This window comes from Oryctolagus cuniculus, chromosome 11, assembly GCF_051225735.1.
Source record: "Oryctolagus cuniculus isolate XC-2025 breed Fujian yellow rabbit chromosome 11, ASM5122573v1, whole genome shotgun sequence".
NCBI classification, from domain to species: Eukaryota; Metazoa; Chordata; class Mammalia; order Lagomorpha; family Leporidae; genus Oryctolagus; species Oryctolagus cuniculus.
In genome coordinates, this window is record NC_142877.1 from 67324071 (window position 1) to 67341959 (window position 17889).

The following is a 17889-nucleotide window of genomic DNA, read 5'->3' on the forward strand; positions in this document are numbered from 1 at the left end:
CCAGGTCACAAGGAGCTGAGGAAACTAGTACAGATAGCTTAGCATAAATCCATCACTACTACTCAAAAAGACAATCTATCAATGAAATACTAGAGTTATAGTCTTTAACATATGCAGGTGACAGAACATTTTATAGTTATCAAGATCAAGTCTGTATGATCATTACAAATAAAGGCCTATTTTTGAGCTACTACATTAAATAACATATTTTAGCCTTATACCAAACTGATTAATATGGAAATCTGCAGTGGTGTCCTAATGTTAGAATTCAGAGTTGTCTAACAAAAATTCTCATTAGAGTTTTACTTGAAAGCCATTTGGGTTAGAAAGCATTATTTTCCAAATAAAATGTTTAATTACAGCCTAATTTAGAAGACCAAAAATGGTTGCTCATGGCTCCTGCCAGTCTAGATTTAGGTTAAAGAATAAGGTGTACTTCACCAAAACATATCAACTATTAAAAAGCTATACAAAATCATAAAGGATATATTTCCCCTTAATTGCTAAAAACCACTGTAAGCCTAAGCCTCTTTGGTAGAAATTCTTCTGTCATTTAAAAGCCTTGAGAAGATGCACAACAGAAAATGAGTATTTTAAATGTGAGAGAAAATAGTAGCAAGGTTACTCATGGAAAATAAGAATTGTGTAGGGAAAGAGAACGTTCAGGTAAAACAATTCCAGGCAAGAAAGTCTTTTAAAACAGATTTTTGGGCACTATAAAAGAAACTTGTATAAGCACCAGTGAATTCTTAGCTACGGTCACTCATGAAGACCATTTGTTTATCACTTTGTTGAGTGATTTGTAGTGTGAAAATGATAACAACGACAAACATAAAGTGTTCCTAATAACAGATCATACAATCTTAAACTCATACAACTTTTATATACACATTTAATGTAAAATAATTTTTAAAATTGTAAATTATACACATTTATTGTGGAAAAACCAAAATGTAATCAATGACAAAATAAGCAATGTCTACACTTTGGCGAATCAGACAATTCCTCCATGTCTGCCAATTATTTTGTAATGTAATCAAATGGACTATACTGTGTTGTAGACTACTTGATTTGTCATCTGTGGCCTCACATAGATGTCTGGCATATCCTTTTTTTTTTTTTTTTTTTTTTTTTTTGACAGGCAGAGTGGACAGGAGAGAGAGAGACAGAGAGAAAGGTCTTCCTTTTTGCCGTTGGTTCACCCTCCAATGGTCGCCGCGGCTGGCGCGCTGCGGCTGGCGCACCGTGCTGATCCGATGGCAGGAGCCAGGTGCTTCTCCTGGTCTCCCATGGGGTGCAGGACCCAAGCACTTGGGCCATCCTCCACTGCACTCCCGGGCCACAGCAGAGAGCTGGCCTGGAAGAGGGACAACCGGGAAAGAATCCGGCGCCCCGACCGGGACTAGAACCCGGTGTGCCGGCGCCACTAGGTGGAGGATTAGCCTATTGAGCCGCGGCGCCGGCCGGCATATCCTTTTTATTACTTCATTTCATTCTTACAATATCACTAGACCTCTAGGTTGTATCCATGTTTTTACTTTTAAAAACTGCACGGTAAGGAACATCAGTGGGCCTAAATTTTTATTCTTGTCCATGGTCATTTCCTTATTATGACTCTCTGGAAGTAAAATCTCCTAGTCATAGGATCCATACCAAGCTGCCCTGCAAAAAGGCTGGTATGCACATCAGCAGCCTATGAGCATGCACAATCCTCCACATAATAAAAGCACTCTTAAAAGACTTGAGCCAGGGTGGGCATTGAATACGAGAGCTGTGTCCTATATCAGAGTATCTGGGTTCCAATCACAACTCCAGGTCCTGACTTCAGCTTCCTGCCAATGTAGACCTTAGGAGGCAGCAGATGATGCCTCAAGTAATTAGGCCATTGCCACTGGAATGAATTACCAGTTACTGGCTTTGACCTGGCCATCATGGGTATTTGGGGACTGAACTAGCAAATGGGAGCTTTCTTTCTCTTTTCTGTCTCTTAACTTAAACTAACATATATATGTCACTAACTTGATGTAGGGGAAATGACTCTCACTGTAATTGTTATTTGTTATTTAAAATAGAATATAAGGATTATTTTTAATGATCTCAAGAACACTTTGGGATCCTGAATTAGTAATTTATTCGAAGTTGATAACTCTTTCCTGCTTCAATCCTAAAGTATTTTAACTTCATCCACGTGATGCCAAAATGCTTAAAGTTTCATTAATCAGCAATATGCTTTAATAATGTTATTGGAACACCTAAATATTTTATACCAAATGAATGAAATAATTAAATGGTGGAATGAATTTTTTATTTTCAATATAAATGTTTTGATGTGGTTTGGTTTTAGCCATAGATGCTTTCAAAAATGCTTAATTGCTATGGAGATAATTATTTTTCCCATCTTCAAAATGTCCATGCATTTCAAATATTTTGGAGTTAGAATCACATAAATTCAGTGAGTAAAATGAGTCACATTTAAAAAATATCTGAAAACATCCTGCGATTCAGCACATGTAGAGTTTCCTTCTTTATCACTCTTTTTCCTAAGAAAGACAGCAGATTTCATGTGGTTACCTGTGGGGACCTATCCAGGGCAGACCGAGCACAGACAGCAAAGTCATTTAACTGAAGTGCTTAGCATTGTCTGGCATCCGGGATAATCCTCGTGGTGACAAAAAGATGCTGGAAGCTTCATCTTCATGTCAGTTCTGTTATCTTCCCTCATCTCCTACAAGACAAATCCTTGAGGCTGCTTGACATGTCAACCTGTTTTGCATTAAAAAATATGCCAATATTTGCAAATATGCTCTATGCTATAAAAAAGAGGATATAACATGGAATAGAAGCCTTTGCTTCAAATTCAATTCATCAGAAGACAAACCCATATGCAAAAAAGAGAGAAGCAAAAGGAATAACAGAGTTATCTACATTCTCTGCTCCTCCTACAGTTACCAAACTCTTTCATCTTGGGGAAAGAGGTGCAATTCAAGATAACTTCTGATGGTTCTTAAGTATCTGTAAAAGTATAAGTCTAAATATGTCTTTCTAAAAATTCAGAATTTACATTGTGTTCATCTGAGTGGTCAACCACAAGTAAATAGATTTGGGTGAAAAAAAAAAGGAACAATGAAAGCCTATTTGTTGATTTATTACTAACTTTAGAATATTCCAGATTTAATTATCCATAAAGTATCAGTAAAGAGAGAATTACAGAGTGAAAAGGAATAATCTTCCTATAGAGCCACAGTGGTTTCAGTGGACTTGTCTGAATGGGGTGTTAGAATAGATGAGCTTCCTGAAGGGAGGAGAGAACTTCCACTTTGACTACGACCTTGTCTAAATATGATCAGAGTTGGTGAACTCAAAAGGCTTCCATAGCCTTGGCGACTCATGACAAGAGCCCAGGGTGATTACTGATGCCATAAACAAGAGTGTCAATTTGTTAAGTCAACAACAGGAGTCACTGTGCACTTACTCCTCATGTAGGATCTCTGTCCTTAATGTGCTGTACATTGTGATTTAATGCTATAACTAGTACTCAAACAGTATTTTTCACTTTGTGTTTCTATGTGGGTGCAAACTGTTGAAATCTTAACTTAATATATGCTAAACTGATCTTCTGTATATAAAGAGAATTGAAAATGAATCTTGATGTGAATGGAAGGGGGGAGGGAGAGGGAAAGGGGAGGGCTGCGGGTGGGAGGGAAGTTATGGGGGGGGGGAAGCCATTGTAATCCATAAGCTGTACTTTGGAAATTTATATTCATTAAATAAAAGTTAAAAAAAAAAAAGAATAGATGAGCTTCCTATCATGAACCTCCCTGTACTCAAAATGTCATTTCCTTCCCTCTCTCCTTCCCTCCCTCTCTCCCTCTCTCTCTCTTCTTCCTTCCCATAGTCATAGAGAGGTCTAGATTTGATCTATTTCAGAAGAAAGAAAGAAAACAGAAGAAACCTGAGGGGAAAAAAGACAGCCCTAAATAGTCATGCTCACACAATAACAGGTAATTAGAGGGAACCAAAGTGGTCTCTCAATTTAAAATAGTTACTTTTTATGAAGTGTTTTGTGGATCTCATTTTTCTTGAAATAGCCATTTAAGCAATTTTGGACTAAGAAAGACCTGAAAGTATGATTTTAATTATAATTACAATGATTTTCACAGCAGACACATTTTACCACCTAATGAGCAAAAGAATTTACTACTTACCATTTGTCCTCTCTAGAAAATTCTCCAACTGCATGGAAGTTAAACTCTCATAAGCATTTTATTCCCCTTTTCTTTTCAAAATTAGAGACCATTAATATAATGCTGGGTATGTACAAAACAGAAAGATGCTAATGTGCTAAGGAATAAAAGGAACACTTTTTCAAAACACAGATTGCAGTTCTTTTTTCCCATATTAAAGTATTTAAAATGGTAACTTTAAAAGTCACTATGCTGTAATGTTTTACAACATTCTTACATGACACCTTTTGATTCTATGAATTGCTACCAGAAATGTATAACATTCAAATTCTAATGAATAACATTGAACATACCAACTTTTCAAAATGTACAACTTCAAAAATACTTTTAGACTTTAAAATGTATTGTGAAGTGCAGATAATGTACATGCGATGGGGGGGGGGAAGAATCTTTTAAGTGTTATGTTAAATTTTTATGTCAATGATCACTGAAACACAGTTCTGTTCATATTTGAGGTCTATATATAAAATATTTCTAGCAACCTCATGACACTGAAGTTTATTAAAACAGTGAGCTTGGGCACATAGCTTATCATTTTCTTTTCAGTCTTTATGTGTGACAACTTTAAACAAATGGGAATTAATCTTCTATTTGCTTTGGCAATCATAAAAGATACTCCTAAAAATTGTAAAATGTTCCAGAGTATATTATTTCTGCCTGCCAAGAGGCAGTGGCAATGTTAAGGGGTAATTTCCTCACCCTTTCTGGTTATCAGAACTTACCTGCCCAGCAGCTTGCCAGGTGAAATTCATGGAGTGAATATTGACAGGAATAGCCGGCATTCTCTGCTGTGCTTTTCTGAAATCATGTGTAAAGGGGGCCATTTTCCCCTCTGAAACGATCAGAATATCTTCTTCAAATCCTGTTTTTTAAATAATAAATAAAAGCTATCAAACCAAGCAGACTTGAAAGAACCCAAATCAGAAGTTTCATGCAAAGAGATAACCAAAGAATCAGTATGGGCCATTGCTTTTCACCAGAGCACCTGCCTTTGGTATCAACAACGTCACTGGGATTAATTTTCCCCTGTAGATTATAAAAACGATGCTGAGCGACACATGCTTTCAGGAAAAGGGAATAGATGTGGAGTTAACTGATGCAAACAAACGCTGGGTGCGCCCCAACATGTAGGTCTGTGAAGATCAGCAACGGCATGATCAAAACACACAATCAGGTTGGGATTCTTGGGAGAGGAGCGTATGAGCTTTCAGGTGGAAAATACGCGAGACTAATTAAAGGGGGCGCGATCTGCGGCCTTCCTTGGAAATTAAGTTTGAAAACATTCCAGAGGCAGGTAGCCCACCTTCTTAAACGGGAATTGTGGAGAGCGCGAGGGCCCAGGCAGGGGATGGTGCTGGAAGCGGGGGCTTACCTATGAGCACTCTCGCCTGGTGGGCATCGATCCACAGGTACAGGCTCTCCTCCTGTGGCTGCCCGGTCTCTGCCCGCAGCGCCAGCAGGCACGGGAGGATGCTCCAGAGCCGGAACGCGGCGGCAGAGAAGGGGCTTCTCCCGGCCATGCTGCTCGGCACCTCCTGGCTGGTGGTGAAACTCTCGCCGCACCGCCCCAACCTGCGGCCGTTAAGTTCTCGGCTCGGCTTCAGCTGCCTCAGCCCGAGCTGTTCGCACTTAGACGGCTGGACTTGTAGCCTCCCAGCTCCAGTGCGGGGGAGCCTGGGCGAGCGGGAGAGGAGGGTGGAGGGACGGAGGGGGTGAGGGGGACGGCAGAGACGTAAGCCTGGGCAAGCCGAGGATGCCAGCACGCCGAGGGTCAATGCAGTCAGGGAGGCAGAGCGGGAAAGGCTGGCACCGGCGAGGTGCGAGCAAGGATTGGGGCGGGCGAGGCGGAGCTGGCCGCCGCTTGGGGGCGCTGTGGGGGCGCGTGGGGCGGGGCCGCGGGGCACCCGGGTGTCCGCGTTGAGCCTGCCGAGCACTGGGTGGAGCGCGCGCCAAAAGGGGGCGTACTCGGTGAAGGGCGCTCGAAGGGACCCCTGAGGTGAACGGAGGACGCGGGGCGTGACGGAGCGCTAATGGTGGTGATAATGACGACGATGATGATGGTGATGACTCCCATTGCCAGCCAGGTGCTAACGGAAGGCGCACGTTCCTCTTCCTCTCCCTTTCCGCCTCCATCATTCCTCTATCTGCCAGCTCCTAAATTCTCTGTTCCTTGCTGCGCTGTTTTGCGCCTCCCCATCTGGTTAAAACCCGAAACCGGTGGTGCCGATTCCAGGCGCTCGGCTTAACTCAAAGTGCTCAGGGCGTTCATTCTGCACCTGCCGACCTCCTACAGTGGGGAAGTCATTCTGGCTCCCAGTAACCCGGCAGGAGAGGGATCAGTTCCTTGGGCCCAGATGGCAGCTCTCTGTCCCCACCATGTGGCAGGGCTGCTCTAAAGTTTGAACATCTTCAGGTTTGCTGCTGTTTTAAAAGTTGGAGGCTGGAAAGTAGTGACTGAAATCACAGGCTCTGGCCCTGTCTGTGGGAAGCCGATCTGTATGCAGTGTCCCAACTCCAGCAGAAAGGATTTATTTTTATCTCTTGCCTAATTCATTGGGTGCACAAAGAAACAGAAGCAAAGGGTTTTTCAATAATTTAGGAAGCTTTTGGATTCAGGAAAGGTTTGTTTACTTCTCTTTGTTCTTTAGCGCTCAGATGTAGGGACAAATGCCCCAAAAGAACCAAGTGTTTGAGGCTGGGTTGGTAATTTTATTGGATCCTTTGTTGAATGGTGAACACCTCAAGGGAGGAAACAAGCAAACAAAAACTCAGAAACAGAAGAGAAGCTGAATGTGTGCATGCATCAAGTTAAATATTAGGTCATCAGAAGTTACTAAAAAGATCAGAATTTACTTATCCAATTAAGAAATATTTCCAGCTATCTGATAGGGGAAGAGGGGAGAGAGGGAATTTAGACAAGAAGCTTGTCTAACTATGACTGATTTGAGCTTGTTGGTGTCTCAATTTTTAAAGTATTTCCATTTTAAGTGTTTATGTAATCCTCACAGCTCTTTTACGTGGGTACTGTTATTAGTCCCATTTGCTGATGGGGAAACAGGGCTCAAAAAGCTCCTAAGTTGACTGTGAATATCCCGTTGCTAAGTGATGGAGTCAGGGTTCAAATCCCAAGCACTTTGATTTCAACCCCTATTCTTTTAGCACTATACCTCACACTGACAAGTAAGTTACAGTTAAGTCTGTTTGCATCCACAGTTTCATAGCCACCCTTCCTTTAAAATAAACATATTTACCTCTTTTCCAACATTCCATTCATCTTTATTTCAGAGAATATTCATATATACAATGTATTAGTACAATAGGCAAGCTTTAAAACATTTTCACACTGCAAGACTAATGTCACTGAGTTAAAGACAGTTCACAACCTGGTAGACATGTTCCTGACTTGGGAGTGTTTGGTTTTAATTGAAGATTTTCTCCCTTAGTATTGCTTAAACCTCTATGGCTCTTGGTGCAAGTACGCCCTCTACAGGTTGTTCTAATCAAGTACTAATTAAGAAATAGCCTTCATACAACTTTCTGGGGAGAGCAAAAGAACTGAATCCCTTCCTAGTTCAGCTTCCTCTGACGGCGGTTCCTCGGAAAAACAGTTGAATTTGGTGTTGATGGTAGTGGTAATCTATCTTATTATAAGGACAGTTTTCCTCTTCTAAAGTGGTTGTTTTCTTTTCTTTCTTCCCAACCAAGGATACTTCAGAAAAATTATATTTTATTATATAAAGAAAACTTGTTTTAAAATCTCAGACTTAAGCTCTTTTGGGCTTTTAAGAATTTATTTATTTGAGAGACAGAAAAGAGAGTGAGCGAGCATTCCCACTTATTTGTTCAATCCTCAAATGCCGGCAATGGCCTGCCCTGGGCCAGGGCTAAAGCTGGGAGTCAGGAATTCAATTATTATTTCCCACATGGGTGGCAGGAACCCAACCACTGGAGCATACTCAGAGAGTATGCATCAGCAGGAGGCTGGAGCCAGGGGTCGAACCAAGGAACTCCAATGTGGGACATGGGCAGCTTAACTGCTGGGCTATATGCCCATTCTCATGCTTTTGGCTTCTAAAGGGGAGAAAGGAATATACTTTGTGTTATACAGTAATCATCTATTTTTAAAGTAATAGGGAATGTCATGTATAGCAAGGTCCATCTAAGGGCTGGATAGGGCTTCTGCTGTTAAGGAACAAAATAGCTTTTTTCACTTAGAATAGTTTTGTTTTAAAAGTTCTTAGCTCAAACAAAAATATGGCAACATTTATTTCCACATGTTAAAAATTTGGAAATAATGTATTAAGTGGTCTTACAAATCAACTTCATTGAAAATTCTATAGTTTATTTTCTAGTCCATAATGCTTCCTTCCCTTGTGTGATTCACTCATCAGTTATGTTTCTTGCTTCATTTATCTATTCATTAACTCATTCAACAAAGGTCTGTTAAGCATCTATTATGTACAGGACACTGACCTAGAAACTACAGGGAAAAATACAACATGACTCCAGCCCTGACAGAGCACTGGAGCTACTAAAATGGGTAATACAAGCACCCAACAATCATACTATTTAGCAGAACACAGCAATTGTTGACAAGACAAAAGGCTTGAACATTTAAATGAAAAACCTTATTTCTGGAATTCTGAGCATTTTTTTCATGTATTCAAAACACATTTTTAAGTATCTGATCTATGTACTGTTATAGGCACAGGGAAAACAAAAGCGGGTACAAAGACAGCTTCTGGTCTTGAAGAACTCTCCATCTAACAGGGCAGAGTTGAGAATAAATAAGAGATGAATGCCACAGCAGGGCCATGCATGGATTATCTTTGGACTCAGAGAAAAGCCTCTATTGCTAACTGGGTTCAGGGAAGACTTTCCTACAGTAGAAGGTACCTGAGCAACCTTGAGGGTCAGGGGGAACTGAGTATGCAAGGAAGCAAGACAAGGGACATCCATGTTTAGAGAGCAGGAAGAGCAAAGAGACAAGAGAAATAACGGTACCATACAGGATTTGCAGTGCTGATCTGCAGGGTGATGAGCTGTAGTGAGAAAGCGAGGCAGCAGGTAGGAGTGAGGCCTGAAAGGTAGCAGGAGCTAGGGAAGATGGTGCTGCCATCTTCCAAATACAATGTTCCGAATACAGTGCTGTCCCCTTATCCATCGGGGGTATGTTCCAAAACCTGTAGTGGGTGTCTGAAATCACAGATAGTACCAAATACTCATTACATACATATCTACAATAAAGTTAAATTTACATGTCAGAGTTTGTGGACTCAAAAGGCTTCCATAACCTTGGGAGCTCATAACAAGAGCCTTGGGTGATCACTGACGTCATAAATAAGAGTGTCAGTTGTTAAATCAACAACAGGAGTCACTGCACACTTGCTCCCCATGTAGGACCTCTGTCCTTAATGAGTTGTACTATGAGAATTAACAAGAAAAATAGTCTTCAAACAGTACTTTATACTTTGTGTGTCTGTGTGGGTGCAAACTGTTGAAATCCTTACTTAGTATAGAGTTGATCTTCTGTATATAAAGATAATTAAAAGTGAATCTTAATGAAGAATGAGATGGGAGAGGGAGTAGGAGGTGGGATGGGAGTAGAGGTGGGAGGGCGGGTATGGGAGAAAGAACTGCTATATTCCAAAAGCTGTACCTATGAAATTTATATTTATTAAATAAAAGCTTCCAAAAAATGCCATCACCAGAAAAAAATAGTTAAATTTACAACCTAGGTACAGTGAGAGATTAACAAATAATAATAGAATAATGTACTATAATAAAAGTTATGTGAATATGGTCTCTCAAAATATCCTACTGTACTGTATTCATTTTTTTGCTATGATGTGAGATGATGTAATGCCTACTTGATGAGATGAAGTGAAGTGAATCGTGCAGGTGTTATGATGTAGCACTAGGCCACTACATATGGTTATTTGAACACAACCACTGTGGTATCACCACAGTTGGTCTGATAACCTAGGCAGCTACTAAGTAACAAATGAGTAGTAATATATATAGCATGGATATAGTGGACACAGGCATGACGCACATCCTGGGCAGGTCAGAGAGTGAAGGTGTAAGATTTCATCATATGATTCAGAACAGCATGCAATTTAAAACTTCTGAAGTGTTCATTTCTGGAATTTCTTATTTACTATTTTTGGAGCACAGAAAATGAAGCTGCGAATAACAGGAGGTGGAGAGGAAGCTATTTGAATTCATGTAGAGATACTGTCCCAAAGGAGGTAGAACATAACTTTCTACTCCTTAAATGTAGGCTGTGTGGGGTGACTTCCTTTCATACAGCACAGTATGAAAGGGTCAGAGGAGTAACTTTCCGGTGGAGAAAGCTGACAAATAGTACCTCATCCAGGTGAGCGTGGTCAGCATCAACAATGACAAAGTGTGTTGATAATATGTGTCCTTGCTATGCTGCGTGAGAGAGGCATTTTTATCTGTAGCCTTTCTCCTGAAAACCCATAACTACAGTCTATACATGAGGAAAATACTAGAAAAACCTAATTTAGAGGTATTCTACCTGAAAGGTAGTGCTCTTGAAAATTCTCTAGGTCACCAAAAGTAGGGAACATCTGAGAAAATGTTGCAGCCAAGAGGACCCTAAGGACACATAAAAACTAAATATAATCTTATACCCTGTATTGGATATAATCTTACATCCTGTATTGGGAAGAGAAACTTGAGATTAGGTGAAAACTAAGGAATGTAAATAAATTGTTAATAACCTATCATTATTGACCCATTAATTGTGAATATGCCACACTAATATAAGATGTGAATAAGAGGAATAACTGGGCATAAGGTATGTAGGAACTCTGTATACTATCTTTGCTGTAAATCTAAAAGTATTCTAAAATACAAAGTTTATTTTAAAATAAAATCAAGGACAAAGATTAGGATACGTTAAAAAAAAAACTTAGCTGCTAACATTTGAAAACCAGAAGTTTCCTCATAAAAATTTGAAATTCTGGTTTCTATTAAAAATATAGATACTTGGAAACATTTCATTCTCACAAAGAGGAGTCAGACGGTGAGGGTGGTGTCTGCCACTCAAACAGAGCTAGCACTGTCCAGTTCTTATAGTTCCACTACTCTTCTACTCAGCATGCTTCATTCTTACACGCGAATTGCCGGGCTTCTGTAGGCTCCTGAGTTAGCTGCCCATCATCTGGAGGAGCAGTAGCAGAACTATGCGGGGGAGTGGGTACGAGGTGGCTGAAGCAGTCCTCAATCTGAACATGTGATTGTGGGAGAATACGGGCAATGAGTGCTATAGAGGGGGCTCTGGTCAGTGCCCAGCCAGCCAGCCCTCACCAAGGCAATCTGCCTTTCCGCTGGCCACTCTGCCTGCAGGTCAGCCAGAACTATCCTAGTGACTACAGGTGTTGAAACTGAGTCTGGGGCTTATCAGCTGCACCCAGAGCTGTGTTTGGAGACGGAGGAGAGCAGATACCCCTGTAGCACTCTGCTCTGGAAAGGAAACCTCAGGATAGTAAATGAAAAGAGCAAGTTGTCAAGCATTATGCTTAGTGTAGTCTTGGTTTCACAAAATAAACTCATCTATCTATCATCATCTATCTTCAAATATACACACACAAAGTTCATGGGAAATTTTTGCTATGAGAAAACTCCGCATTGCTTTTAAAAAAAATGTCCTAATTATTGCTGAATTCCATTTTCCATGAACAAAGCAAACTTTGAAGTATGCTTGTGTGTGTATAGACTTAAATACATAAAGATGCATGGACTACAAATATCTACCTAATTTATATAATGTCTGAAAGTAGTTCTCTATGGGGAGTGGGAACCAGGATAGTGAATTGTGTTTGCCTTATCCACAAATATTTCCTGAATTTTAATAAAATGAGCAACTCTTGCAATTAAAAACCATTTTTAAGAACAGAAAGAGGCTGGCGCTGCGGTTCACTTGGCTAATCCTCCGCCAGTGGCGCCGGCACCCCGGGTTCTAGTCCCAGTTGGGGCACCAGATTCTGTCCCGGTTGCTGCTCTTCCAGTCCAGCTCTCTGCTGTGGCCCGGGAATGCAGTGGAGGATGGCCCAAGTACTTGGGCCCTGCACCTGCATGGGAGACCAGGAGGAAGCACCTGGCTCCTGGCTTCGGATCGGCACAGCGCGCTGGCAGTAGCAGCCATTTTGGGGGTGAACCAATGGAAAAAGGAAGACCTTTCCCTCTGTTTCTCTCTCACTAACTCTGCCTGTCCAAAAAAAAAAAAAAAAGAAAGAAAGAAAGAAAAAGAAAAAAAGGAGAATAGAAAGAAAGGTTTTTTCTTTGCTGTCTCAGTCACTTTTTCTAAAGTAGGCAGCTGTCACCTCCCCAGGCCAGCTATGCTGCTGGCATACTTTTTCACGTAAGAACTGCATATCACAGCACATGACAGCTCATTACTGAAGCACAGCATAGCTCGAATATTCCTCATCATCCTGTGCGACACTCTCGTTCTTCTTTCCTCACATGATGGCATTGCCAAGCAACCCAGTGTATCTTGTCTCCCTCAAACCATATCCATTGTTTGCTGCTTAGCCATGCTGTTTCATCCTTACGACATTTGACAAACGGAAAAAAAGATGAACAGTTTCATTGCCCAATGTTAGAGGACTGGAAAAACAAATCAGAATTCCTTCATATTGAACTATTAACCTAATGTTCTGACATATATGTGCAACCACAATTCTATAACTACAACAAAAATAATGGACATTATTCATCACTCTTAGGTGTTTAACACATTATACACTTAAAAATGTATAGTTACTTGCAATTAAATTTCATTAAATCTGTTTTAAAATATTATAAATAAATAAGAATTGATGATTTCTCAAGACAAAAATCACTAAGTATAAAAGAAAAATTTGATAAATTTAACTATATTAAAATTAGGAACTTCTTTTATCAAAAGATAGCATTAAAAATGAAAAGATAAGCATCAGAATGAGAAGATACATGGGTGTACAAGACTTTTAACCAAGTATATTATGAATTTCTGAAACTCCACAAAAAAGAAGATAAACAATCCAGTAAAAAATGAGTAAAAGTCTTACAAAGGTATTTCACAAAAAAGCATACCTAATGGCAAATTGATAAATGAAAAATTGCCCAACCTTACTAGTCACCTGTGAAATGTGAATAACAGGGAGAAACCACTTCAGACCCATGAGAAGGAAAATGTGGAGCTAAGAATCTGAATCAAGAAAAATTCGTATATACTGCTGGTGGCAGTTTAAATTCTTTGAACTCAGCTATTCCAATTGTAGGTAGAAGCTGAGGAAAAAATGTATACATATTCATTCAAAGACATGTCTATAAAAGCTCTGTTTATAATCACCCCCAAATGGAAACAATCCAAATATCCATTGACAGTGGAAGAGATAAAGAAATCACCTACTTCTAAATTGGATACTACATAGCAATGAGATGACTCGCACAAACATCACATTAAGCTAAAACAGTCAAAAGAATATATCCTGTGTGATTCAGCGTTTTAAAAATTCAAAAACAGGAAATGCTAACCAAAGATATTAGAAGACAAGAGAGTGAATAATTATCTTGGGAGAGCAGCAATGATCAGAAAGGGCCATAAAATGAGCTTCAGAGTTATTGGTAATATTTTGTTTCCTGATGTGGATTTGGCTACTTAGGAATGTTTATTCTGTGAAAATTCATTAAGTTGTACACTTATGAGTTCTGTACTTTTCTATATGTATGTTATATTTTAATGAAACATTAAAGATTATTATATAAAAGTCATGAAATATCAAACATAGGCAAGTGTATTAGCTTAATATGGGGAAAAGCCTTTTAATGAAAATATTTGAAAGCTATTAAAGAAAAGATGTGTTAATTTTATGTGAAAAACATTTAAAATAGTTTATAGGAAGAAGAAGAGTTAAGAGTCACTCTTGGACCAATCAAAAGCCACGTCACTGCATCCCCATTCCCACTTCCTATGTCCTGCTGCAGCCAGCATGCCTGAGAGGAAGACTGAAGGGGATGCTAAAGGGGATAAGGCCAAGGTGAAGGATAAGCCACAGAGATCTACAAAGTTGTCTGCTAAGCCTGCTCCTCCATAGCCAGAACCCAAGCCTAAAACAGCCCCTGCAAAGGGAAAAGGGAAAGAAGAGCTGATTTGGGCAAAGACAAATATATATATGTATATGTATATGTGTGGGTGTGTGTGTGTATATATATATATATCTATATCTATATATATATATAAAGGATAGGACTACACATGGCTCACAAAACTAGAAATACAAAAAAGTGACTAACAACATTCCTAATGAGAGATATTGCTTTGTTTTACCAATTGTATAAAATATAAAATATTGATAAATACAAAATTATATGTAAAAAACTAAAATACATAAATGCTATCAAGAATGTAGGAAAAAAGATAATCTCTATTGGTGGTGGAATAAATTGACTCAGCCTTTTATTTGTTTCAAGATCTATTTATTTAAAAGGCAGAATGACAAAGATAGTCGGGGAGACAGAGAGAGAGAGAAAGAGAGAGATCTTTTAATCTCTGGTTCACTCCCCAAATATCCGTAACATCCAGGAGTTGGCCAGGTTGAAGCCGGGAACCAGGAACTCCATCCTGGTCTCCTTTATGAGTGGTAGGGGCCCAAGCACTTAGCTATCATGTACTGCATTGTGCATTAGCAGGAAGCTAGATTATAAACAGAGTGCTAGTACTTGAACCAAAACTCTGATATGGGATGCTGGCATCTCAAGTGGCAGCCTAACACACTGTGCCACAGCACTAACCCTGATTCATCTTTTTTAGAGGATAATTTCCTATTTCTCATTCACAAAAAATTCAACATGCATATGTCTTGTTGCTCAGTAATTTCACTACTAGGAATTTATACCATGAATATACTTGGAAAAAACACACTAAAATAGATTTATAAAGCTATTCTTTATATTCTTTTTTATAATAGTAAAAACAAAAAAAACCCCTAAATATCCATTAATAAAAAACTAGCAAAACAAATGCTACTACCTGTATATAGCAAACATGAGCATCCATAACCCAGAATGAGGAAGGGTTTTTGTGCTGATGGTGAAAATTCTCCAATATACACTGTGAAATGAAGACAGGAAGAATATGTGTTATTTCTGTGTACATAATATTAATACACTCACAAACAGATATGCCTGTACACACAGAATCAGACATTTACATGCACACACATATAATAACACATAAAATAAACTTATCTTTAGGAGAAACACAAAGAAATCTTAAGCTGGCTTACTTTGGAAAGAAGGGTAATAGGCTAGGTAGGATTTTGGGAGAGAGGTTTTTTTCTATTTTTTTTCTTTTAGTGTTTAAAATTTTTTTTTTTTTCCCAGGGGAGAAATTTTTTTTTATATATATTTTTTTTTAAACTATTATTTAATGCATATAAATTTCCAAAGTACGACTTATGGATTACAATGGCTTTCCCCCCATACCGTCCCTCCCACCCACAACCCTCCCCTTTCCCACTCCCTCTCCCCTTCCATTCACATCAAGATTCATTTTCGATTATCTTAATATACAGAAGATCAGCTTAGTATACATTAAGTATGGATTTCAACAGTTTGCTCCCACACAGAAACATAAAGTGAAAAATAATAGATGATTTTTTTAAATGATGATGAAATCAGAGCAGACCTATTGTCATGTTTAATCCCAGTGAGAGTCAAGTTGGGAATTGATAATTTCTTTCTTTCTTTCTTTTTTTTTTTTTTTTTACAGAGGATCAGTTTAGTATGCATTAAGTAAGGATTTCAACAGTTTGCACCCCCATAGAAACACAAAGTGAAATATATTGTTTGAGTACTCGTTATAGCATTAAATCTCAATGTACAGCACATTAAGGACAGAGATCCTACATGAGGAGTAAGTGCACAGTGACTCCTGTTGTTGACTTTACCAATTGACACTCCTGTCTATGGCATCAGTAATCTCCCTATGCTCCAGTCATGAGTTTCCAAGGCTATGGAAGCCCTCTGAGTTCTCCAACTCTTATCTTGTTTAGACAAGGTCATAGTCAAAGTGGAGGTTCTCTCCTCCCTTCAGAGAAAGGTACCTCCTTCTTTGATGGCCTGTTCTTTCCACTGGGATCTCACTCGCAGAGATCTTTTGCCAGAGTGTCTTGGCTTTCCATGCCTGAAATACTCTCATGAGCTTTTCAGCCAGCTCCGAATGCCTTTAGGGCTGATTCTGAGGCCAGAGTGCTATTTAGGACATCTGCCATTCTATGAGTCTGCTGAGTATCTCACTTCCCATGTTGGATCACTCTCCCCTTTATTTACTCCATCAGTTAGCGTTAGCAGGTACTAGACTTGTCTATGTAAAATTTTTTAGCTATATAGTTGATTTCTACTTTTTGGAATGTTCACAAAAATTACTTGGGTAATATAATTATGAGTCATTTTAATTTTCTTCTCATTGCTTTTTTGCTTTCTAAAATTGAACTCTAAGAAATGTTATATTAAATGACATTTTCAAATAATTTTCATAGGTCATAATACAATTTTTTAAAGATTTATTTATTTGCAGGGCAGAGTTACAGAGAGGGATTGAGAGACAGAGAGAGAGATAGAGATAGAGAGAGAGATCGAGATCAATCTTCCATCTGCTGGTTTATTCCGTAAATGGCCACAACAGCTGGGGCTAGGCCAGTCTGAAGCCAGGAGCTAGCAGCTTCATCTGGGTCTCCCATGTGGGTGCAGGGGCCCAAGGACTTGGGCCAACTTTTGCTGCTTTCCCAGGCACATTAACAGGGAGCTGGATCAGAAGTAGAGAAGCAAGGACTTGAACTAGTGCCCATATGGGATGCGGAATTGTAGGCAATGGCTTAACCTGTTATGCCAACAATGCTGGTCCCAACTCACAATACAATTTTGAATGAAAAAGGAAAGTGATGTTTCTGAGTAATACATTTTTGTGAACATAAATGTACAAAAACAATATAAAAATGCCCTGGAATGTCATGAGAAATGAGAAACTTATGTAACAAAACAATATTGCACTAATGTTGTAGAGAGACAGACCAGACACAGACACCCAGAATATCAGTGAGAAAAACAATGAAATACTGAATAAATTACATTGAGGCAACCAGTTCCTGCCTGGGGAAAAAACTAGATCCCTATTATTATATATTTATATTATTATTAAAATTATATATTTGAGTTGTTTCATCTATTTAGATTACATATTTAAATATAAAACAGGAAAATATGACTTAATACTAATTTTAGAAGACAAAAATCAATCAGGTATCACCACTGAAGGCAGAAAACATGAAGATAGAAATTTACAATTAACTACAACAATGTTGAGTGCTTGACTGCATATAATGGTAAAAACTAGAAACCACCTAAGTACACACTAATCATTTATAGGTTACATAAAAATAATAAAGGACTGTTTAACCTAAGGAATGAGTACCATAAGAATTTATAGTCATAGTAAAACCCCATGATGTATTGTTGGGTAAAAAAGATATATTACAGAATATTATGAACTGTTGGGACCTTTTTAATATGTGTGTGTATGTCTGTGTGTAGAAAGGTACAAGTATGCAAAATAATACCTTAAAATACA

General features: G+C 38.9%; 1 protein-coding gene across 3 annotated transcripts in view; it reads right to left on the reverse strand.

Annotated features, from left to right (window-relative positions):
• The window catches only part of WIF1 (Wnt inhibitory factor 1), a 150389-nt gene that overhangs the window by 77670 nt on the left and 54830 nt on the right, over positions 1-17889 (reverse strand). For 2 of the 3 annotated variants that reach the window (XM_089308619.1, XM_089308620.1), the window contains exons 3-4: positions 15292-15372; positions 6839-6983 (exon numbers count right to left, since the gene is read on the reverse strand). In XM_089308619.1, coding sequence (XP_089164745.1) covers positions 6896-6983; positions 15292-15372 — 169 coding nt within the window. In that variant the 3' untranslated portion in view covers positions 6839-6895. Of the gene's footprint in view, positions 1-4966; positions 5107-5616; positions 6984-15291; positions 15373-17889 lie in introns of those variants that run through there. The other variant, XM_008256742.5, reaches the window with a different exon arrangement.